Raw genomic sequence first — 24,443 nt, forward strand, 5'->3', positions numbered from 1 at the left:
AGGGAAGTTTTGAACTATAATCTCTTCAAATATTTCCTCAGTCCCTTTCTTTTTCTCTTCTTCTTCTGGAACCCCTATAATTCAAATGTTGGTGCATTTAATGTTGTCCCAGAGGTCTCTGAGACTGTCCTTAGTTCTTTTCATTCTTTTTTCTTTATTCTGCTCTGCAGTAGTTATTTCCACTATTTTATCTTCCAGGTCACTTATCCGTTCTTCTGCCTCAGTTATTCTGCTATTGATCCCATCTAGAGTATTTTTAATTTCATTTATTGTGTTGTTCATTGTTGCTTGTTTCATCTTTAGTTCTTCTAGGTCCTTGTTAAATGTTTCTTGCATTTTGTCTATTCTATTTCCAAGATCTTGGATCATCTTTACTATCATTATTCTGAATTCTTTTTCAGGTAGACTGCCTATTTCCTCTTCATTTGTTAGGTCTGGTGGGTTTTTATCTTGCTCCTTCATCTGCTGTGTGTTTTTCTGTCTGCTCATTTTGCTTATCTTACTGTGTGTGGGGTCTCCTTTTTGCAGGCTGCAGGTTCGTAGTTCCCGTTGTTTTGGGTGTCTGTCCCCAGTGGCTAAAGTTGGTTCAGTGGGTTGTGTAGGCTTCCTGGTGGAGGGGACTAGTGCCTGTGTTCTGGTGGATGAGGCTGGATCTTGTCTTTCTGGTGGGCAGGTCCACTTCTGGTGCTGTGTTTTGGGGTTCTGTGGCCTTATTATGATTTTAGGCAGCCTCTCTGCTAATGGGTGGGGTTGTGTTCCTGTCTTGCTAGTTGTTTGGCATAGGGTGTGCAGCACTGTAGCTTGCTGGTCGTTGAGTGAAGCTGGGTGCTGGTGTTGAAATGGAGATCTCTGGGAGATTTTTGCCATTTGATATTATGTGGAGCTGGGAGGTCTCATGTGGACCAGTATCCTGAAGTTGGCTCTCCCACCTCAGAGGCACAGCAGTGATTTTTGGCTGCAGCACCAAGAGCCTTTCATCCACACGGCTCAGAATAAAAGGGAGAAAAAGTAGAAAAAGAAAAAAGAAAGAAAGAAACGAAGGAAGGAAGAAAGAAGAAAGAAAGGTGGGAGGGAGGGAGGGAGGAGGGAAGGAAGGAAAGAAAGAAAGAAAGAAGATAAGATAAAATAAAATAAGATAAAATAAAATAAAAAAATTATTAAGAAAAAAATTTGTTTTTAAAAAGATGAAAAAAAAAAAAAAAACAGACGGATAGAACCCTAGGACAAATGGTGGAAGCAAAGCTATACAGACAGACTCTCACACAGAAGCATATGCATACACACTCACAAAAAGAGGAAAAGGGGAAAAAAATCATAAGTCTTGCTCTCAAAGTCCACCTCCTTAATTTGGGATGATTCGTTGTCTATTCATGTATTCCACAGATGCAGGTTCAAGTTGACTGTGGAGCTTTAATCTGCTGCTACTGAGGCTGCTGGGAGAGATTTCCCTTTCTCTTCTTTGTTCTCACAGCTCCCAGGGGCTCAGCTTTGGATTTGGCCCTGCCTCTGTGTGTAGGTCGCCTGAGGGCATCTGTTCTTCACTCAGACAGGACGGGGTTAAAGGAGCAGCTGCTTCTGGGACTCTGGCTCATTCAGGCCGGAGGGGAGGGAGGGGCATGGAGTGCGGAGCGGGCCTGCGGCGGCAGAGGCCGGCGTGATGTTGCATCAACCTGAGGCGCGCTGTGCGTTCTTCCGGGGAAGTTGTCCCTGGATCCCGGGACCCTAGCAGTGGCGGGCTGCACAGGCTCCCCGGAAGGGGGGTGTGGATAGTGACCTGTGCTCGCACACAGGCTTCTTGGTGGCGGCAGCAGCAGCCTTAGCGTCTCATGTCTGTCTCTTGGGTCCGCGCTTTCAGCCGCGGCTCGTGCCCGTCTCTGGAGCTCCTTTAAGCAGCGCTCTTAATTCCGTCTCCTCACGCACCGGGAAACAAAGAGGGAAGAAAAAGTCTCTTGCCTCTTCGGCAGGTCCAGACTTTTTCCCGGACTACCCCCCGGCTAGCCGTGGTGCACTAACCTCCTGCAGGCTGTGTTCACGCCGCCAACCCCAGTCCTCTCCCAGTGCTCCGACACCGAAGCCTGAGCCTCAGCTCCCAGCTCCGCCCGCCCTGGCAGGTGAGCAGACAAGTCTCTCGGGTGAGTGCCGGTTGGCACCGATCCTCTGTGCGGGAATGTCTCCGCTTTGCCCTCTGCACCCCTGTTGCTGTGCTCTCCTCCGCGGCTCCGCAGCTTCCCCCTCCGCCACCCACAGTCTCCGCCCGCGAAGGGGCTTCCTGGTGTGTGGAAATCTTTCCTCCTTCACAGCTCCCTCCTACTGGTGCAGGTCCCGTCCGTATTCTTTTCTCTCTGTTTATTCTTTTTTTCTTTTGCCCTACCCAAGTACGTGGGGACTTTTTGCCTTTTGGGAGGTCTGAGGTCTTCTGCCAGCGTTCAGTAGGTTTTCTGTAGGAGTTGTTCCACGTGTAAATGTATTTCTGGTGTATCTGTGGGGAGGAAGGTGATCTCCGCGTCTTACTCTTCTGCCATCTTCTCGATCCCCTCTGCTTATTTTTTATTTTATAATGAATATACAGTAAAGATACTGACATTTTGAGGTTTTACTGCCAAAATTATTACCTGTGCAGTTTTGATCTCTGCAGTTTGGAATTTGAAACTATGGTACTTATTTCTTAGACTGTTCTCAACAGACTTTGGAATTCATTCAATTGTAGAAACTTTTCTTCATTGTCTCTGTCTCTATATTTCTGTTATTTTGGTCCATTAGCTGATTGTACCTATACCTGGTTGTACAACATAGCTAATTTTACGTTCTTTGAATAAATTGCTTCCTAATAGCGAGAACCTTTTCTCCCACTTCCTACTGGGAGAAAACATGGTTGGTGTCAACTGTTGAGTAATATCTTCTATTACTTTATTGTATAATATTCTTGCTAACAATTGTAATGTAGTAGAGGGGAAGAGTTAGGAAGGAAGAGGTTGAATAAATAAAGAAATGAGGGCTTCCCTGGTGGTTGAGAGTCCGCCTGCCGATGCAGGGGATACGGGTTCGTACCCCGGTCCGGGAAGGTCCCACATGCCGCGGAGCGGCTGGGTCCGTGAGCCATGGCCACTGAGCCTGCGCGTCCGGAGCCTGTGCTCCACAACAGGAGAGGCCACAACAGTGAGAGGCCCACATATCACAGAAAAAAAAAAAGAAAAAGAAAGAAATGAGAACTGAAGATATGGAGCTTTTTAACTTAGAGTTTTAAAAAAAAAAGTTTATTGGAGTATAGTTGATTAACAATGTCGTGTTACTTTTTTTAACTTAGATTTAAAATATAAAAAGCCAAAAGAGAATTTTGGGTGGAATAAGTGAAAAAGGAAACACTGGCAATATACAGATTACCAAAGGGAAACATTGTCATGTAGATGCCTTTAGAATTTCAATCCTGTATGAAGAGGGATAGAAACATTTGAAACTAATGTTTGAGTGATCTGTAATTTTGTTTAGGTTTGTGGAGTTCTTCAGAATATTCATACATTATATACAGATATGTATTTATGGAATAAATATGAGTAATGATGGTATACAGTGGTTGACAGATTTATTCTGTGTATGGATCATATAGTAAATATTTTCGGGTTTGTGGGCTATATGGTATCTAACTATTGAAATTTGCTGTTGTTTGCAAAAGCAGCCGTATATCATAACACAGAGGAGTAGGTGTGGGTGTGTTTCAATACACCTTTATTTATATTTGACTTGTAGGTCCTAGTTTGCTGACCACTGACTTACAGCACCATTTTCACATAAAATACAAATGTCATAGCGTAAAACTTCAGTACTTACTCCTGATCATTAAAAATTCAATAGTTAGAGCTTAAGATAAGTTCATTTTTCCTGTTAAATAAGAGCTTGCATTTGACTTAATGAACATTTATTAAAGTTTAATTTTTAACATAATTTCACTGGTGGTTGTGATCATTATGTTTTATTAGAAGATATGTAACTTTTCCCATACAGCCATACTAAATATTTTTAGCATTTGACACGTCTAATGTTGAAATTGTATTTAATTTTGAGTAGGTAAGTAGAATGCTAAGTATTCGTTATAATTTCTATTAAAAGCTCAACCCAGGAAAATGTCTTTTCTGTTTTTCAGTATAAGTGTGGATCTCAGATAATTTGCTCATTTTCATCGAAAGCAAACTTTTGTTTCCCAGTAATCAGTGAGACTCAAACACGATTTTTCTTGAAGTTATGATTTAATTGAAGGCACATGGGTTTTAGCATAGGATAAATGTGTATTTTAACCTGGGTTCTACCACTTACTAGAAATGATGTCAACCTTAATTTCTTCATTTTAATGGTGTTAATTTTACTTATCCCACAGGGAGTTTTTGAAAATTAAGTTAGGCAATGTCACTAGATGGAGATGACTCTTACTGAATGTTTCCCTCCTTTACTTCCTTTTGGAACTTTTTATTCAGAATTGTATTATGATGGAATGATCTTCCCATTTATAGAGTAAGCCTGTCACACTCAGAATTCTGAAGTTTAAAATAGGATATTTGAACCAAGTTAGTTACTATGGGTGATCCATTTTGATGGCAGAAAACTAAAATGGTGTAGTCTTGTCTGTTCTCTCCATGGCATTGGCATAGTGGTGGTTTATTTTCTGCCCTGGGACCTTATATGAATACAGTAATCCATACTAAGGATGACATTTGTGTATTGCTGTTGCAGTAGCATCACGTGAGAAAATTTGAGCTGTTTTATCTTACTTGTACGGAAATATTTCAGTGGAAACTTTAAAGAAAAAGAGTATAGATATACAAATATTTGTGTTATAATGCCACCTCAAACTTAATATTCATTGAAAAAGCAGGACTTTATTGGAGTTTCAGTTTTACCTAGATTATTTAAAATCTTATGTAGCATAGAAAATAAATTACATAGTTTCAAGTCTCTAAATTAGACTAATAGTTTTAACTTAAGTAGTCAGGGGAAAGAAATAGAACTCTTCGTATGTAGGCTGACCAGTCTTTGATTTGGGGAAGGAGCATTATTTTTGTTACTGTTGTTGAGGTTTTGAAGTTAATGTTTCTGTGACTAGTCAGTTGCATCCTCTCATTTATTTTCTATACATTGTTCAAGTTGGTCATGAATGAAAACAAGGAATTGGAGAAAAAAATGAAGATAAACAAAACATGGATCAACTACAAATTGCATAATCATTTAATGATTTTAAGTTGACCATTTTGGTCAACCATCCAGTCCACTGAATGTTTAGAATTTCATTCAGTGTCACGTATGGTTTCATTTTCTCTGTTGATAGAAAAATAATAGAGACTGATATTTCTGGCTTTCCTAATAGTTTCATAATCCTGAGAAAGAAGAGGAACTTTTTATGTCAAAAAATGATGACAAAGACTTAATTTTAATTTATATTTTCTTACCATTATTAGAAAATGTAGCTAATAGATTTGGGAAAACTACTAATTTTCTTTGTGTTTTGTTTATCTCATAACACTGATTATATTTTACTCAGGGTGCTTTTATATGTTCTCCTGTACTACTTGAAAATAGTTTATTTTGAAATTTATGCTCACGTATAATGTCAGAAATCAAAGAATAAGAATAGTTGTTGACTTTTATTATGAAACTTAATTCTATCCAAAAATTTTTAATATACTGAATATAATTCTTAATAATACTCTGAAACTTAGTACAAAATCTATGCAGTTGTCTTAGTTCACGTGCGACCTCATTGAGTGTATCAGTAAGTTCTAGCAAGGGAAAGTGGTTTTTAAGTTAGAATCACTCAAATATTTTATTATCTTATTAATTACCGGGGATTTTGTTCTGTAGGAAGGGCTCCAAATATTTTAGGAAACAAAATAGCATGATTCCTTAATGAAAATTCTAGAAGGTTGGTTCAGTTTATTTTCCTAAGTCATTTCTGCTTAAACTGGTAGTGAGCTAGGGCTTTTACAGAGACATTACGTTAGTTTAGTTATTAAAATGTTTCCTTGGTCATCTTCTAGGAAAAGATAACATATTTTGTAAAATAGAGTATGCATCATTTCTAATATATGAACTATATTTACATATATATTATTTGGGCAGTTACTCTAATGAAAAATATAAACAGAAGTCTATTTGATATTTAATCTTAATCATATGTAATTTATAAAATGAATATCTCTTCTGAGAATTTTTGCTTTTAATAAAATAATCAAATATAATTTTAATATATTATTTTGTGTTTCAATTTTACATTGTATTTTCATTTAATTTTAATAATTTGCTTTTCTTGTACTTTTTTGGTCTGTTGTCTGTTTTGTCTAATGCATGTCCAGGGTTCTAAGGTTAGTATTACTTCAGTAATTTTCAGGTTTTCAGTTTTAAATTTTATTTTTGCTTATTTATGAAATTTTTGACTTGGTTATATTTTGAGTTTCCATACCATCTAACATTAGGCATATCTTTGGTATATTTAAAAGATTCTTTAGAAGGATTATTTTCTCAGTGTACTGATGAACTACTATTTTATTATTCACACTAATCTTTAGACTAAACTATCAGAATATAATGAATACAATAATATTTCAGTCATATGTACAATCAGATTTTAACTGGTTCCAAAGAAAGGAAATTGGTTGGAATATATGTTAAGATTTAATAATAATTATATGTGGGTGATCTTTATTTTTAAACCTATGCCATGATGTTTATATAACATTTCATCATATTTATAAATTACTATTATATAGAATTAATAAGAACTCCCTTTTAGGTTATTGGTTAAGAATGCTTTTTAGTTTGAAATTTTATTTTGTTTAGTCAAAAATAACAGTGGCAAATTTCATGGATGATTAATAATTCTGTTTATAATTTCTGTTTATAATTTACTCATTAAAAATGAAAACATTTTGAAGCTTAAGCCTTGTACATCGCAAAATACTTCAAAATAAGATCATTAACTAATAAAATGAGTTAGAGTTCCCATAATTTTAGTAATTCAAAATGATGAATTTCTTTGAGAATACATCTATAGATATCCTAAAATTCTAATATTTTGAAAAGTTTTCAGAATACTTAATGGACCTAAGCAATGGTCAGATCTTCCATTCCATTATAAAACACTTATATTGATAACTGATCTTTTAAAAGGAGGTTTTATATAAAATTAATTTTTAAACTTTTATTATAAACAATTGTGTTGTGGTCACCGATTTTTAATTCATGCTATGAAATGATGCTGTATATCAGTGAAGTGCTAGCAAATGAGGAATCTTTATTTAAAAAATCCAAGTAATGAATTAATTATTTCTTTAGGTCATGGATACCGAATTGGCATAATGTTGTAAATCAACAATTGAAAAAATTTTTTTTGTCTATTTACAAGCTCCTCTTAGAGAGAATGATTTTAACTATTTTGATGTTAAATAGAAGGGAGAAAGGTTGTTACATTTTATACTCCATTTATAATCGTTTAGTTATAAAAGTGCTTGCAGTAGCCAGCTGTCTCTTTTCTTACCCATGTTGTACACAAGAAGTGTTTAAGAGGTCGTTTTTTAATCAGTGTTTCCTGCTGACATTTCCATGTTAACGTGAGTAGGGATATGTCTAGGTAGAATGATGGGTATAAATAATGTCAAATGGAGCATTAAATAGGAGCAGATACCTATGATATATGCTTACCTTGTCGTTGAATTTATCATTTGGTGCAGAAGTAAGGTTAATCCATATGGCTAGTGTGCCCATTTTCAGAAAATTTAAACAGTAGTATTTTTTATTTATAAAGCATTCCTTACTTTTCTCTGATTTTGAGGCACTGAGAAAATGAGGTCTAGTCATAATGAACCAAAATAATTAAAATGTTATGTAATGCGCAATGAAAAAAGAGATGTTGCTATTGCTTACAAAATACAGAGTTATACATCTTATGAAACACAATGCTTTGTACCATTCCCTTTCAAAGCAGGAAATTATATTTTACCATAGACAATAGTGTAGTGAAAGTTCAGCTTCACCAGTCTAGAATGCTACTGATTCTTATTGCTAGTGTCACAAATTAATATCAGTAGAGGAATTAATGATCTTGAGTATTTTTACCCTAGATTTTTATTGTTCATACAAGATACCTAGTGGTTTCACTTTATTCTGAAATGGATAAGAAAGTGTCATAATTTGACAGTTGTCTCCCTTTGATGTCAAATGAAAGCGCCACATATCTTTCCTATTGCTCATCATACATATATAGGAAAGAAAAATTAGCCCATATATTTTTATAAATGAGAATGAGGATTTTAGGAAAGAAATATGAGTTTTATGTCTTTGTTAACTAATAAAGTAGAACAAAACTAGTATAAATATATACATGTGATTACTTCTAAATATCTTTATGAAATGATCTTAAGTTTGGAATGTAGTTTTTACAAGTAATGATATTGAAATCTAACATTGATTTTAAAAATAGATTTTTTCCTTTATTTAAAGATAATTCATAGGTAAGCTAATTAAATTTGATAACTAGCTCTTATGATATATGGAATTAGTTTATGATTTATAACTTGTTTTGTTTACAAAATAAACTACTGTTAACCTGCAGTATGTATGTATATGTATTATATTTCCAAATTTTAAGCAAGATTTAAATCTTCTACTTTTTTAAAGACGGAATTGGAAAATATTGAAGTGACACAAGGCATGTCAGCTGAGACAGCAGTAACTTTCCTCAGTCGATTGATGGCTATGGTTGATGTACTTGTATTTGCCAGCTCTCTAAATTTTAGTGAGATTGAAGCTGAAAAAAACATGTCTTCTGGTGGTTTAATGCGACAGTGCCTAAGGCTAGGTAAGTCTGTTAAGAATAACGGTGCATGTTAAATAATTACAGATTACTTTTTGATACTCTGTGATACATAAAGTATTAATGATACAATTTGATGATTATGTAATGTAAAGATTATTTTGTAATTCTTCAGAATTACTAAATTAAAAAATTATAATATCTTCACTTTGGAGATTTCATGGAATTGATCTTTAATGGATTCTAATTTGAAATAAAGTCAAATATATTTTGAGTTTTTTCAGAATCAGTTGGACAATAACCTTTTTCACTGAAGTGACTTTAATGTAAATATATTTATGAATCCTTATTTTTGGTAAACTAATACAGGGTAGTTGTCCTGGGCCCACAAATGTATCAGAAAACCAACAACTAGTTTTATACATACAATGCTAAAGGATAAAATTGACCATGCCAGTCTCACTGTTTCTCAGAATGCACAGTTAACATTAATAAACATTAGTGTACCTAATAACACTAATAAACCTTACCACTAATAAACATTACTATACCTATGATTTTTTTTGCCGCTATCTTGTGTTACAAATAAAATTTAGTCCTGAAAATTCTTAGTAAATTTAGACCAGCTCCTTAGGCAGGAATCATTTTTACATCTCTTACCTTTTTTAAAGGGAAAAATTATTTATATTATTTAGTCTTTACAGGGGACCAGACAACTACTGTTTTCAGACCAAAATGGCTACTATTTTCATACTTGCCTTCAAGTGTGAACAGGGAGGACATGAGAAAGTAAGGTATTTGATAGGGAGGATGTTCTTGATATGTATTCTTTTTATCCATAATTTTTAAAATTATGTAAAAAAAAATATATATATATATATAGTTGTAGGGGAGAAGTTGTTTCTAATCCAAGGACGGAATAAGAACTTGATTTAAGAATGGTGGAATAAATGTACTTTTTAATGTTGTTTTGTATTTTTGTATTTTCCTGAGAGGAGTCATTTCATCTCCATTATAAGGGAAAGATTGACCACATGGAGATCTCTCTGTCTGCCAAGAGGTGTGGAATAATTACTGTGGGCCATCATGGACATTTCCATTGATATTTAACAATAGCTTACAGATTGAACTTTGTTAGAAAGAGAAATATTTTTTTAAATGCCCGGATATCTTGAAAACTGCATTTATTTGGTTATTCTGAACTTTTATTTCTAAATATATTCCAAAGCTTTACTGCTGATTTCATTTTTATCCTAATAATTCTTAGCAGATTTGTTTTTTTTATCATCCACAGGAAAGTTTTATAAGTGAATAATAATGAAGCAAACAATTATATGTATGTGCTGTTTACTGTTCTAAGCACTTTTCATATATTGATTCAGTTAGTCCTCATAACAGTCCTCTAAGGAAGTTACTGTGTTTATACTTATTTTACCATGAGGAGACTGAGGCACAGGTAGTTTAAGCAGCTGGCCCAAGATCACACAGCCCATAAGTGGCAGAGCCAGGATTCAAACTTAGGTGGCCTGATTCCAAAATCTGTACTGTTTATTACTATGCTTTACTGCTTCTTAAAATAAGTAAGTGAATAGACAGAATGTACTTATTGAATGCTTGTTGACAAAGTTTGATGTTCCCACCATGAAAACAGGTAGATATTGGGACTTGTGAGGCTTGACTATATGGATGTACCCTGTTATTGCCTGAAATGGGGAGCTGTGCTCTATATAGTCACCAAGATAGTCAACTTAAGGGCAAGAGACTTATTATTTAAAAAATCATCAAATATGAATAAGTTTTTTTAAAATTTTAATTGATCCATAAATTTCAGAATTTTGAAGGTTGGAAAGGGATAGAATAAGGAAGGCTATATTGGGAGCTTCAAAGACCCTGTAGTATTCTGTTTCTTCAGCTGGTTGGTAGTTTATGGGTAATTTGTTTTTATTTTTTAACTACATGAATGTTTTATGTATACTTTTCATTACTGTGTTTCCTAATTTAAAACAATATTTATTGATCTGGTTGATTTTAAGAATAATAATGGGATGGAGAAAGTGGAAAGAAAGAAAAAATAGAACCAAGCAATTTTTTAAAACACGTCAAAGTCAGCAATTTACATCAATAATATGCTTTCATTTTTTAAAATAGTTTGCTGTGTTGCTGTGAGAAACTGTTTAGAATGTCGGCAGAGACAGAGAGACAGGGGGAACAAGCCTTCACATGCAAGCAGTAAACCTCAAGAAGCTCCCCAAGGTGTGACTGCCACAGCAGCTTCCAAGGTAATTAAGCATCTTCTATGTTAAATACAACGTACCTTAAAAAATTTTTTTTTAAGTTCATGAGAACAAAGTGACATGGTATTGCTTGATAATCAGGCAGATGGAGGCTCTGGTCCTGGCTTCTCTTCTTCAGAATTGTATTATCAAGATTACTTAACCTCTCTGAGACTGGTAATTTTTGGTTGCTCAATGAAGATACTACTAATTTCTACCTCGTAGGGTTCTTATAAGGAAGGATTATATCAGTTCATAGCACTGAAAAGTTCTTAATTATTACTATTTTTAATAGTTACATATATTTTCAGAGAGTTCAGTATATGAATAATGCGCTATTTAAATGGATATGCTTTTGGGGATAGAATTCCCATGATAGTCAACAAAAATATATTGAATGCCCATGAAATGAATGAATGGTGTACAGTAGTTCGGAATGCAGCAGTGATTCTCATTCTGAATTAGCTCTATTTATTGTATGTTCAACTGACCATTTGCATCGCTTCAGACTTTCAGTAATGTGACTTAAGGTCCTGCATGCTTGACTGTTGCTTACTTCAGCTACAACTTAGAATCCCTTACCCTTGCTTTTATTATTTTATCTTGTTTATTTATTACTATTTTATTTTAGTCACACTGTAGACTTCATGCAGTTCATCAGAATTTGTTTTAACCTTTAGACTTACACATAGCTTCCCCTTTCTTGAAATGTCCATCCTTATTTTTCACCCCAGTGACTCTGTTCCACTCTTGGCTTTAGCTTAAGTTCAACTCTCTGAGGAAAATGTTTTCTAATACCTTCACTGCCAACCAGTCTAGGGGAAATTCCTCTGTTTGATATTTTCATAAAACCTGGAATGTCTCTTGTCACTCACGGTACTTGTAATTAGATGTTTGATACTGAAACAATGAAGGCTCAATAAATGAAGGCATGAAGTAAAAGTTTAATTCATTTTAAAAGTTCTGTGGCTTCAAACTTTTGCAGTTTTGAGGCAGAACAGCCACACATTTAGTTTATCTGTAGTGTAGCGTCTTTCTTTTTCACTACTGTTAGAGACACATTCCTAAAATAATTAGACCATATATTATTTTATTGTTGACAAGTCTCCACAAAGCCCTTCATTGCTTAGAAAATTAACTAAAAACATATCAGCAGTCATGCTTCATGTTATTTGTGTAGGCACAGGAGACTGTATGTTACTTGAGGGCATGTTCGTATCTTATACATCTTTGTAGTTACAGAGCGTATATCGCACAGCACAAACTCTAGAATCAAACAGTTCTGAGTTTGTATCCTGGCTCTACCACTTACTGGTTTTATGAACCAAGACACATTCCTTAGTCTCTTGTGCCTCAGTTTTTCATTTTAAAGACTGGAAGACAGTTTTCCAGTCTTTAAAATGAATATATATATATATATATATATAAATGTATAAGGTGTTTGTATGAATTAAATAAAAAGCAATAATGCCTTAAAGTACTTAGTAATTCCAGAAATGCAGTGAACATTCAATTAATACTAATTTCCTTCCTCTCTCTAGCAGTTAGCCATTCAATATATATATATCATGAAATGAATAAATAAGTTAGTATTTTTGAGAGCTTAGATCTTAAAGGTGTCTACTTAATTCAGAAGATAATAGGGAACATTTCAAGCTTGTCAAGCCAAGTAGTACACTGATTGTAGAACGTGGACAAAAAAGCGCAGTGAGAGGGAAATCCATAGTAATTTAGTTGAGCTAGTCAGTGTCTCTCTAGCAAGAACCTTGGCAATGAAAGATGGATTATAAGTGACGGATATAGAAATATTAGGGAAAAGTTGACTTGGTAAGAAAACACGTTTCAGAATAGAGAATCAATGGAGAGTTGTTGTTTTTTTTTCTTCCCTATTTTTATTCATTTTTAATGTGACACTTGAGTAAGTAAACCTTAGTTAATTTTGGTTTGTTACTAACCTGAATGAACTTGTATTAGCCACATGGTTTCTTTGCACCTCATTTTTTATACTTTCTAAAAAGGAGCAGTCATACAAGCTTTTCCTATAAAAATGTCTCGAATTAGATTATGGACATAGAAGTACTTTGTAAACTGTAAAATAGTATATAAATTAAAATATATACAAAGTTTCCATCTATGCTATGAATAGTATATTATTTCTTTAATCTTTCTCTGATAAAGATTATTAGCCTATTTTTACATATTAAAGCTGAGGTTCTGAGAGGTTAAGTATCTCACCTAAGGTTATATGGCTGGTTAGTCTTGGAATTGTAATGGAAGCCAAATAATTATCAACCTTCAAATACCATACTCTTTTCACTATTCTGTGCTGCAAAGGAGTCAATCATCTTAAGAGTGAAATAGAATAATTCAGGTTTACAGAGAAACAGAAGGAGACTTATTTATTATTAATTAGTTAGAGTAACAGGTTACTTTATATGCAGGAATTGTATTTGGTACTTTACATATATAATCTAATCCACACAATTCTTAACATATTATGTAAGTGAAAAAGTACTAGATTGAGTTTCAGGGATCTTTGTTGTCTTGCAAGTTTGTTATGTGACATGTTACCTAAAATGTGTGGATTTTTGTGTCTTCAGCTATAAAAAGGATTTTGGTGGTAATGATCTTTAATGTCTTTCAGCTTTAATATTAACGCCACGACTAAAGTTGTGTTTTTTTTGCTCACCTTTCTAACATTTTGTAGATCATGAAATGCTTTCACCTATGAAATCTCATGTAATAATGTAACGTAATAATTTCATACATTATAAAAGCATGATGGATAAATGAACGCAATGACTTAAAGAGACTTATTAACTGGAGGTAGGGAATGTGAGGCTCAGAAAAATTTACTAACAAGCTTGAGGTCACACAGCAGAGATTTGAGCCCAGAGTATAAGATTAATATCTTTTATGCCATAATCTTCTAGCCTTTCTTTGTCTATAGTGGTAGCTATGCTGATAAAGAATAAGAACACTAGTAAGCGAAACCATGACAAGAGTAGAAGAGAACAGAAAAAGTGCCTTGTAATAGCATATTATTTTCAATAAATGTTGTTCAATGAAGGGAGGAGGTAAAGAATGTGGCCAGTTTAATGACTAAATTAAAGGTTTTAGAAATTATACTGCTATATAAGTTTCTGTATTATACTATTTTTTCACAATTCTCTCTTTTTTTTTAAGACTCCACTAGAGAATGTTCCAGGTAACCTTTCTCCAATTAAGGATCCTGATAGACTTCTTCAGGATGTTGATATCAATCGCCTTCGTGCAGTTGTCTTTCGGGATGTGGTAAGTTATGCCTGCTTGATTTCCCAGGAAAAAACTTTCCACTGTCATTTGTGTAAAATAATTTAAATTTTATAAGAAAGCTGCATATTAAAACTAAATGTCCTAGTGTCAGGGATTGTAGATATGTAACATGCTTCTGTTTGTAAAATGGATGAGCTTAGCTTTCTCTGAAAGCTTATTGATATGTTATTTTTTTAATGATGTTAAATTTTTATTTAATTTTTGTATGGATACTAAGAATAGGGATAACTTTGAAAATTATACTTGACTTTATCTTGAATCACCTATTCCTGTCTTTTAGTATTCCTTGCTCCATCTTTAGGTACTGAATATTTTGCTAATATCAATGTTCCTTGTATTATGGATAAAAGGGATTAATTCATTAAGGTGTTATTGGCAGTTACATTTGGGGGGCAATTACTTTTGAGATAAGAATCTGCATTTTAAAATATGGATATCAATGGGAATTTGAGTTAGAAAGGTTGCTTAATAAAGCTTATTGAAAAGATAGCTTAAGGAAACGGTTTCATGGAACCCTCCAATTATATGATCACTTATCCAAAGTAAGGATAGATAAGATTGGCCTTTCCACAAATTGTGTAGAAACATACACAGCATTTCACAGCAAATGTAATATTGGCAGTACTCCTTAGTATAGTTGCTGTTTATCAGCCATTTTGGATTCTGTTTTTCTTATTTTAATTGATGATTTATGAAACATAGAAGGAAGTTTATGTTTTAAATTTACATTTAATAATAAATTGGATAGAGTACTTTGTACTTGAGAAAGTGGTTAAAATATATTTAAGTCATACAGCATAATACTGCATGGTAGGAATATATGATAGAAAAATTCTCACTCTTTAATATATGTCAGTGCTTATAAATCACTAAGAAAATTACAGCCATACCAACAGAAAAATAAGCAATGGATGTAAAATATGAAAATAAGGTAACAAACATATGATTTAAAAGTCAGTATAACCAGCAGTCAAAGAAATGCAAATTGAAAACAAGAGTGAGATAAATATTTTACCATTAAATAAACTAAAAAATTTAAATAATAGTACCTGTCATTACAAGGATGCATTGAAACATGCTCTATGACTTATCACTGGTAGGAATAGAAGTTGAATAAACTTTTTGGAAAGCTCTATACCAACATGTGTTAAAACTCTTATAAATATTGATGCTATTACCCAGTGGTTCTCCTTAAGCTATTTAAGCCCATGTGCTCATCAGAGTTGCCTTCAGGAAAATTGATAACATTGTAAATATCCAATATAGAGCTTAATAAATCATAGTATATTCATTTAACAAGAAACTGTGCAGCTATTAACATCATATTTTTGAGGGAAACTTAGTGACATATAAAATGCTCATGATATATTTTAAGGGAAAGCAGCAGTATGCAAAAATACTTATACTACGCAAATATTGCATTTGTATGCCAAGTGTACATACATGCACATGTTCACCTTTTTTTAAAAAGTCTGGAAAAAAGTACCCAAGTGCTACCAGTGATTATCTCTAGGTAAACCGTTTTTATTTTGTACTTTTTTTGTATTTCCATATTTTCTGTAGTAAACCTCTATTGCTTTTATAATTAATAAAAAATAAAGGAATTTTTAAAAATAGGAGATAAAACATATAATAGTATAAAAATCATGCTGTGAGAAACTCTATATTCTGGACTTGAATTTGGATTTGGGAAAAAAAAAATTACTAACAGTTTAACCATTTAGAAATGCGAATTATTCATCCTGAAAAAAACATGTTGTGGAAAGAATTTTTTTTAATGACAGATGATTTAAACATGGAGTATGTCTTCATCTCCAAGAGACCCATTCGAACCTAACATAGAAGGGGTTTATGTTAAGTGTGACATTGCATTTAAATTGTTAGTAAATTCTGAATCAGGTTATTGTGGTGGATTATCATAATTTTTCTAGTATCTATAGATGTTTTGTAACTATACTGGATAACCCAACAGTGGTGCTTATTAGCTTTCTTCCTGAAGGAAGGGAATTAGTGTTCCCAGGTGTACCTTCCAAACATCAGGGAGGTAACATAATTTGTGTTCATTGAGTTTATACTGTGTATCAGACACTTAGTATATATTACCTCAGCTTTCAGTAAAAGGTTAAGAGAAAGCTAAGACTCAAAAACATTAAGATCACACAGCTAGTGTGAGGTCGAGTCAGAATGCCAAGGTAGATCTTTGCAAAGCACTCTCTTTTTTACCACCATATTTCGTAAATTCTAAGGTACACTTTTATTTTCATTTTAAATAATCTCCAAAATTTGGAAGTGTTTTACGATTGCTATATTTTATAGTCAATTGTAGAAATTATAGTAAGATTTCTCCTTAACTTTTGAAATTTTTATGAATCAATAGTCATTTTTAGTTGCCTTAATTTCAAAACCACATGAGATAAAAAATTAGGTCTTTAAGGAAAAATTATATATGTAAAAGCTGTCTGTTACCCACAGAGTATGAAATACTAAATTCATAATATTTCAGAACAAATTTAATCGAGTTTGGTCATTTTCTGCGTTACCTGTACTAATTCTGTTTCATAGTATTAAATCATCAGTAAATATTTCTCATTGTCTTTTTTTTCTAACAAATGCACATGAATTTTGAATCTTGCTCACATTGCACCTAAATGAAGTAGTAATGTAAAGTGCCTGTTTATGGCGTTACTAGACTTTAATGCATGTTTGTTTTCCTTATTTCTATGTTATCTATGGGCCAAGGTAATTACTTGCAGTTTTGGCTTGAGTATCACTTTTAACCTAGCTTAGAAAAAAGGCTTAATAACCATCTATATATGATGACTTGGATATAGTCTAATCTGGAAATAGTATTAGAGGTCATTTAAATTTGTCCATTAACAATTTTTCCCTATATGATGATTATTTAGGCTTTTTGGATAGAGCTCTCAAGGTTATATGGCTCTTTATATTTTTGCAAAGCATACTTATTTTAAAGTTATCTTCTCTACTAGACAGCAGTCTGCTTTTTTAAAACTATTACCGCTTTATCCTAACTTGGTCAGTCTTTTTCAGACCTTTTACCACGTTGCTGCTCTCCTCTGGAAAAATTTCATTTTGTCATTGAGCTTTGGAAATTGGGAGCCTCAAATATTGGCTCCCAATTCTGCACTGGAAAAATTACCTCATTTTTCCAGAGGAGAATAGTGGTGCTGTTACTTCTTTTTATCTGTTATGTGTCAGACATTGTGTTAGCTTTTTCTTAAGCTGCCATATCACACTTTTAGCTCATATTGAACTTGTAAACAATTCAGGCTTCATGCTCCCCCATTTTTACACCTCCCCTAGTTTACTCATATTGTTTCCTGCTCAGGTAGTGGTATGTTAGAATTGTATATGTATTCCAATTGTAATTTTATTCTGTTAATTTTTTTTCAGTTACTTGAAAGTATATTTGAAACTCTTGTCTTTTTTTTATTCAGATATTAAATTATTCTTTTCAAGCTTGTGCTATCTGCATATCTTATAAATATGCATTCTCTGTTATGGAAGTAGTAGATACTAGTAGTGGAGAGGACAAAGAATAAAATTTTGTGGCATATTCAGCAAAATCTTAACATTCTCATTTTTTGAAATTACATTCCAACCTGTAAATCAGATGATATATTTATGGAGTTTTTTTATCTATACTTAGATGATACTTATTAAATAGCAGTGTATACTTAGCAAGTTTTAGTAAAAGTTAAATGTCATATTTTGCCTCCATAAAGAAGATGAAACAACAATAGTTTCTTGTACTCTAAGAACTTATACTTTAAAAGTTTTGAGTGTCAACACTGCCTTTTCATTTTATGCAGGATGATAGCAAGCAGGCACAGTTCTTAGCTCTAGCTGTTGTTTACTTCATTTCGGTTCTGATGGTTTCCAAGTATCGTGACATTTTAGAACCCCAGCGAGAGACTGCAAGAACTGGAAGCCAGCCAGGTAGAAACATCAGACAAGAAATAAATTCACCAACAAGTACAGGTACTTAATATTTGTCTAATTATTTGAATTTTCATCATCATTTATCTCCTTTTTATTTCATTTTACATCTAGATTTAAACTGGTTCTATTCATAATCACCTCAAGTATTTATAAGTAGGTGGTATATAAATGCCGATTTAATATTCTTTAATTACACAAAAATGTAGAATGATATTTCCTATATTCTCATTTTATCAGAGAGTTTTGGTTTTAATTTTTCTGTTTATTAATACAAATCATTTATACTACTGTTTAATATGCAAATAACTCATATATTTTAAATGTATAATTTTAAACTTTATAAACATATGAAAGTAGGAGGTCCTTATAGAGTAGTTCAATATCAACAATAAGCCAAAGTGTAAATCTTTATACCCAAGATCAAAGATAGCATCCCTCTTTCTTTCCTTCTTTCTTTCTTTCTTTCTTTCTTTCTTTCATTCATTGTGTATAGTTATTTCAGTATCTAAATATTCTGTCAGAGATTTATAATAAACAAACATACATTCTAAACTTTATACCAAAGTTGCTTCAACTAAAATCAAAGACTTCTAGACATCAGTGAACCATTTTGGATCATGTTGTCTTTCTCATCTATAGAAGATGCTCATGTTGTAGGAGTTCATGCATTGTCAGCTTTATCTACTCTGCTTGAAAATGATAAACACATTTTCTGGCAACTAATATTTTAATATCATGAGGAGCCTTTTATCAATTGCATTTCTTGCCAGGTGTTTACATCAAGGTTGTTTCTCTGTTGTTTGCAGTGTGACCTTAGTAACCCAGTGGTTATTTCATGTACCACTGGATTAATTTGTAATAGAAATTATCTTTCCTAAATAAATGCATATGATATACAAATTAAATGAATATTTTTAAAAGTGAGTAGAAATTAGTGGTCAAATCTCTGCATTTTGTTTTCCATATTCATATCATATCTCATTTATTTTTATCACTGTTGTGGAAATACAGATTATACTTAACTCTAAATCTTTGCTGTTGCATGCTGTATTTATTTTTAGTACGTAAACATGATATTTCTTTGTAGTATACTTTTACTTTTAACTTTATTCTTCAAATTAAATGTTATCCTACCATTGCAGTTTGTCTTTTGACCATTTAAAACCCTGAGACTCTATATGTTAATCAACTCTTTCTTCATTTTTAATACATGCATAACAGTCGTATATGTATAAAGCAAGCAATATTTTAGCGAACCTTCCAGTTCTGATTTTCTTCTGTTTGTTGTATGTTGTGTATGTTGCTAAAATTACTACTTAACGAGTATATTATTTCCTTTCTCTTAAATACATAATTTCTTTCCTTCCTCCAGAGATGTGGTCTTTACTACTAGTATGTATGCATGTTGTAGTGATACAGAACTGTCTTGGATCTTCAGTGGACCATGTTGCAGGTTGTTACATGCTGGCTCAAATTTGATTCCATAATTTTCTCCACAGTTGTGGTCATACCATCTATCCCTCATCCAAGTTTGAACCATGGATTCCTTGCCAAGTTAATTCCTGAGCAGAGCTTTGCCCACTCATTTTACAAAGGTAATATTAACCTCATCTCCTGACCTGTTTGGGTATTCTTAAATTTCATAAATTGTTATACAATAACCATCCATAATCTAATTGTTTATAAACAATCATACACCTCAGGTTTCAAGAAGATATAATATGTTGTATTTATACCTGGCTATTGAGAGCAAAATATAGTTTTTATATTTATATTCCATTATATTTCTTTAAGTATCATCTGCAAATTAAGGCTGCCTAATTATATGTATAATAATATGCACAGTGGTGGCATTCACTGGAGATTGCAGAAGAGTCACGTCTTATTAGTGGGACTAAATTAGCCCTAAAATGAAGGCTACTATGTAATGACAACAAAAAAGTTGAGAAAAACAAGCCTCGAAAGCATCAAACTGATAAGTTATTTAATTTTCTGTCGGAACAAAATTCCAACTCTTCTTAAAGGAATAAAAAAAAATTCTTCACCAAACAATGTAAAATTCAACATTAAGCATCTAATAAAAAATCATTAAATGTGCAAAGAAGCAAGAAAATGTGATGCATAAGCAGAAGAAAAAAATCAGTCAATAGAAACAGATTCAGAAAGGATAGATATAGCAGAATCGTCAGATAAGGGCATTCCAACATCTATTATAAATATGTTCAAGATGTTTTTCAATTTAAAGGAAAAAGTGAACATAATGTGAAGAAAAATGGAAGATTTTTGTAAAAGAACCAATTTGTAGTCTTAGAGATGAAAAATAAAATAGCCAAAATGATGTCTCTGGGTAAGATTAACATGAGATTAGTCTGTGCAGAACAAAGGTGAGCCAAACTATGCCCCCCCCCAGGATTTTCCCATGTACACACCCTGCATAATTCCTGGGACAGTGAATATGATAGATTTTTACTATTGTGACAGGGTTATGTTATATATGTTAGCACAGTTGCTTCTTCTTTTTTTTTTTTTTTTTTTTTGGCTTAAAACAGAAATGTATTCTCTCATAGTTTTGGAGGCTAGAAGTCCAAATCAAAGTGTCAGCAGGGCCATGCTCTCCCTGAGGGCTCTACGGGAGGATCCTTCCTTGTTTCTTCCTAGCTTATGGTGGGTGCTGGCAATCCTCAGCTTTCCTTGGCTTGTGTGAGCATCAACTCCAATCTCTGTCTCCATCTTCACATGACCATCTTCTCTCTGTGCCTGTGTCCAGATTTCCTTCTTTTTGTAAGAATACCAGTCATATTGGACATGGGCCCCTCTCTAATCCAGTTTGACCTCATTTTCACTTGATTATATCTTTAAAGACCCTATTTCCAAATAAGGTCATATTCACAGGTTTTGGGGGGACATGAATTTGGAGGGAACGTTATTCAATCCATTGTAACTACTCAAGGGTTGGTTCATTGCTTTGTGGGTCTTTCAGTCTTGTCTTTTTTCTTCTTCTCCTTTGATACTTGATTCGCATCTTTTTAGCACAGTTGCTTTTAAGAAAAGGTGATTATACAGGTAGCTCTGACCTAATCACATGAACCCTGTAAAGGCAGAGAGTTTTCTCTGGCTGGTTTGGAAGAGGAAATGAGAGAGCCTCAAAGTGTGAGAGGGATCTGAAATAAAGGAAGTTTTTCATTGCTGAGATGGAGGTAACCATGCAACAAAGACCTGAGACCACCTTGTAGGAGCTGAGAGCCCTTCCTGGCAAGGAACTGAATTCTGCCAATAACTGGAGTAATTTTAGAGAGGGCCTTGAGCTCCAGATGATACCACCGTTCAGTGTACTTCATACATTGGCTAATGATATGGAAGAACAACTTATAGAACAAATAAAGCAGCAAAGTATTTCTTATTACAACTTGATGAATGGACAGATATTTTTCATAAACCTGCAAACTTTGGACGTAATGATGAAATAAAGGAAAAATTCTTTTCAGCTTTATTGCTTTCAAAGGCATCTAACTCTGAGTTGGATAAACTAAGAAGGATTAGCCTAAATTAGATTAGATTAGATTGGAGTGTCGTCTGGAATTTGTTTTGTGTAGAAGTGTGTTCCAAAAGGTTAACTGCAGTGACTAGAATATACTCTGGAGTAGTTAACCTGATTAAGCCGCCTGCATCAAAATATCTATGCACTGCTTTCTTTATCAAGAAAAGTTTACTATGAAACAATTTTAGCTGAACTGCATAATGGTCTTAGTGGTATAATAAAATTTTGAATTACTTTAAGGTCGATGTGGTAAATTTTCTATTCTTTTTTTTTTCTTGCGATACGTGGGCCTCTCACTGTTGTGGCCTCTCCCGTTGCGGAGCACAGGCTCCGGACGCGCAGACTTAGTGGCCATGGCTCACGGGCCCAGCCGCTCCGCGGCATGTGAGATCTTCCCGGACCGGGGCACAAACCCGTTTCCCTTGCATCGGCAGGCAAACTCTTAACCACGGCGCCACCAGGGAAGCCCCTCTATTCTTTTAATTATATGATAATATGCAAGGTGATAGTAAGTAACTGTTACTGCGTGCTGTCATGCAGTGGTTATTGAGAGGAAAAGTTCTGTTGATGATGTTGGAAATACAAAGTCAATTCTTAGTGTTTTTACAGGATAAGAAACCAGTTTCATTCCACTCTTTAAAAATTAGTAGAACTGGCCTCTTTGTCAGACATATAAACTGTGTTTAATGAACTTAGTACTTGCAAGCAGGAAAGGATTGCATCATGTATTTTTAGTGTGAGAAAAGATGAAAGAATAAAAATAAAAGTTAGAATGTTGGAAGTACACAGTTTCTATGATATTTTGCATAATTTAATAAAAATTATTTTAATAATATTTATTATATAATAGTTATTAATGAAGTATCTCTATCTTAAGAATGATCTTGATTTTGCTCATCTTGAGAAGTTATCTCCTATCATTTTATGTATTTGATAGAATGTCTTGTATTTTATTTTACATTAAAAGGAGATACGTATAAACAAAATTTATGGATCTGGAATCTATTTCTTTCATTGAAATATAATTTATGTTTGATTATAACTATATGGGATAAATTATTGGAAATGAGTATTGATGAACATTGAGGGTATATTTCGAAGATACAGCATTTCTAGTTTCATTTTGGGTAAAAGTATAAAATGAATACATGTTCTGAGCTCTCTGAGTTCTCATTCTATCAACATAACTCTGTGACTCGGCTTTCTCCACTCTGCGTGTTATTAAAATAAAACAAAAATAGGCTAGCTATATGTTATTCCCATGAGTAGTAGTATTACCAGTTCTACTTGGATTAGATAAGTTAACAAGCAAAAGTTCATCACATTATAAACTTTAAATATTTATATTCCCAGTGTTTGTTCAAAATGTTTATATAGGCATTTCTTTTGGGGAATCACTCTTTGCTTAAAACTTTTTGTTTATTTATGTGTACTGAAAAAAGTTACAAGTACAGTAACATTTGTCTAGATTGATCACCTATACCCACACTTTCAGTGAACAACATGGATAGTTTTTGTATTTTTTTTCCCAATTTACCTTTGTTCTGATTATATTCATTGAAATTTAATTTTATGTCTATGGAGTCAAATAATACAAGCTTTTATGCTTTTATTTTCTGTTTTGAGAAGACTGATCTGGACTACTCTTCAACTCCTTCACACTTTACTGCCTTTTTTCGCCTCGTTATTGAGCCTTTTAAAAAATTCTGAACTAGCTCTTTGGCCTCTCTCTTCTTAATCTTTGATAGTCCTTCAGCCCTTGGAGTATTGCGTAGTTTCTTCCTTGGACTTCTTGTCTCTAGTCATTTAGTCCAGGGGCCCCCAACTCCCGGGCCATAGACCGGTACTGGTCCGTGACCTGTTAGGAACTGGGCCACACAGCAGGAGGTGAGGTGGACAGCAGGCGAGCGAGTGAAGCTTCATCGGCAGCTCCACTCCCCATCGCTCTCCATCGCTCCGCATCACTCCCCATCGCTCATATTACCACCTGAACCATCCCCCCCCACCAACCTTCCATGGAAAAACTGTCTTCCACGAAACCAGTCCCTGGTGCCAAAAATGGTTGGGGACTGCTGATTTAGTCTGTTACTGATGACAGGTTTTAAAATAACATTATTACATAAAATAATAAAGTAATGAAATGTAATTTATATTTAATATAATACATTCATTTAATAAATATTTTATAATATAACAAATATAATAATTTTTCTTTCTAAAAATTTCTAAGGGATTCCTATGGTTTTCAAAACAGTTAAAATGTCTTAACTTATAGTGGCAAGACTACTCTAGTTCTAACTTATCTGGATTACTACAGTCATCTCCAAAGTGGTTTCCTCGCCTCTTGTCTTGCTGATCTTTATTTGATTTTTTATAGTTTTGCCGCAGTTTATTTTAAAATATAAATGAGATTATGTCTCTTTTTGACATAAAAATTTCTCATAACATTTAGAGTAAAATATCACTACCTTCCTAACTTCATCTCATGTGGTTCTTGCATCTGCTCACTCCAATGAAACTACCTTTTAGTTCTTTAATCATGCCAAGCACTTTCCTGCCT

General features: G+C 33.5%; 1 protein-coding gene across 4 annotated transcripts in view; it reads left to right on the top strand.

Annotated features, from left to right (window-relative positions):
* The window catches only part of NBEA (neurobeachin), a 627,505-nt gene that overhangs the window by 205,817 nt on the left and 397,245 nt on the right, over positions 1-24,443 (top strand). For 3 of the 4 annotated variants that reach the window (XM_030882520.2, XM_060287860.1, XM_060287861.1), the window contains exons 25-29: positions 8,659-8,839; positions 10,943-11,073; positions 14,254-14,361; positions 18,216-18,384; positions 19,845-19,940. In XM_030882520.2, coding sequence (XP_030738380.2) covers positions 8,659-8,839; positions 10,943-11,073; positions 14,254-14,361; positions 18,216-18,384; positions 19,845-19,940 — 685 coding nt within the window. The remainder of the gene's footprint in view (positions 1-8,658; positions 8,840-10,942; positions 11,074-14,253; positions 14,362-18,215; positions 18,385-19,844; positions 19,941-24,443) is intronic. The other variant, XM_060287862.1, reaches the window with a different exon arrangement.

This window comes from Globicephala melas, chromosome 18 (genome assembly GCF_963455315.2).
Source record: "Globicephala melas chromosome 18, mGloMel1.2, whole genome shotgun sequence".
Lineage (NCBI taxonomy): Eukaryota > Metazoa > Chordata > Mammalia > Artiodactyla > Delphinidae > Globicephala > Globicephala melas.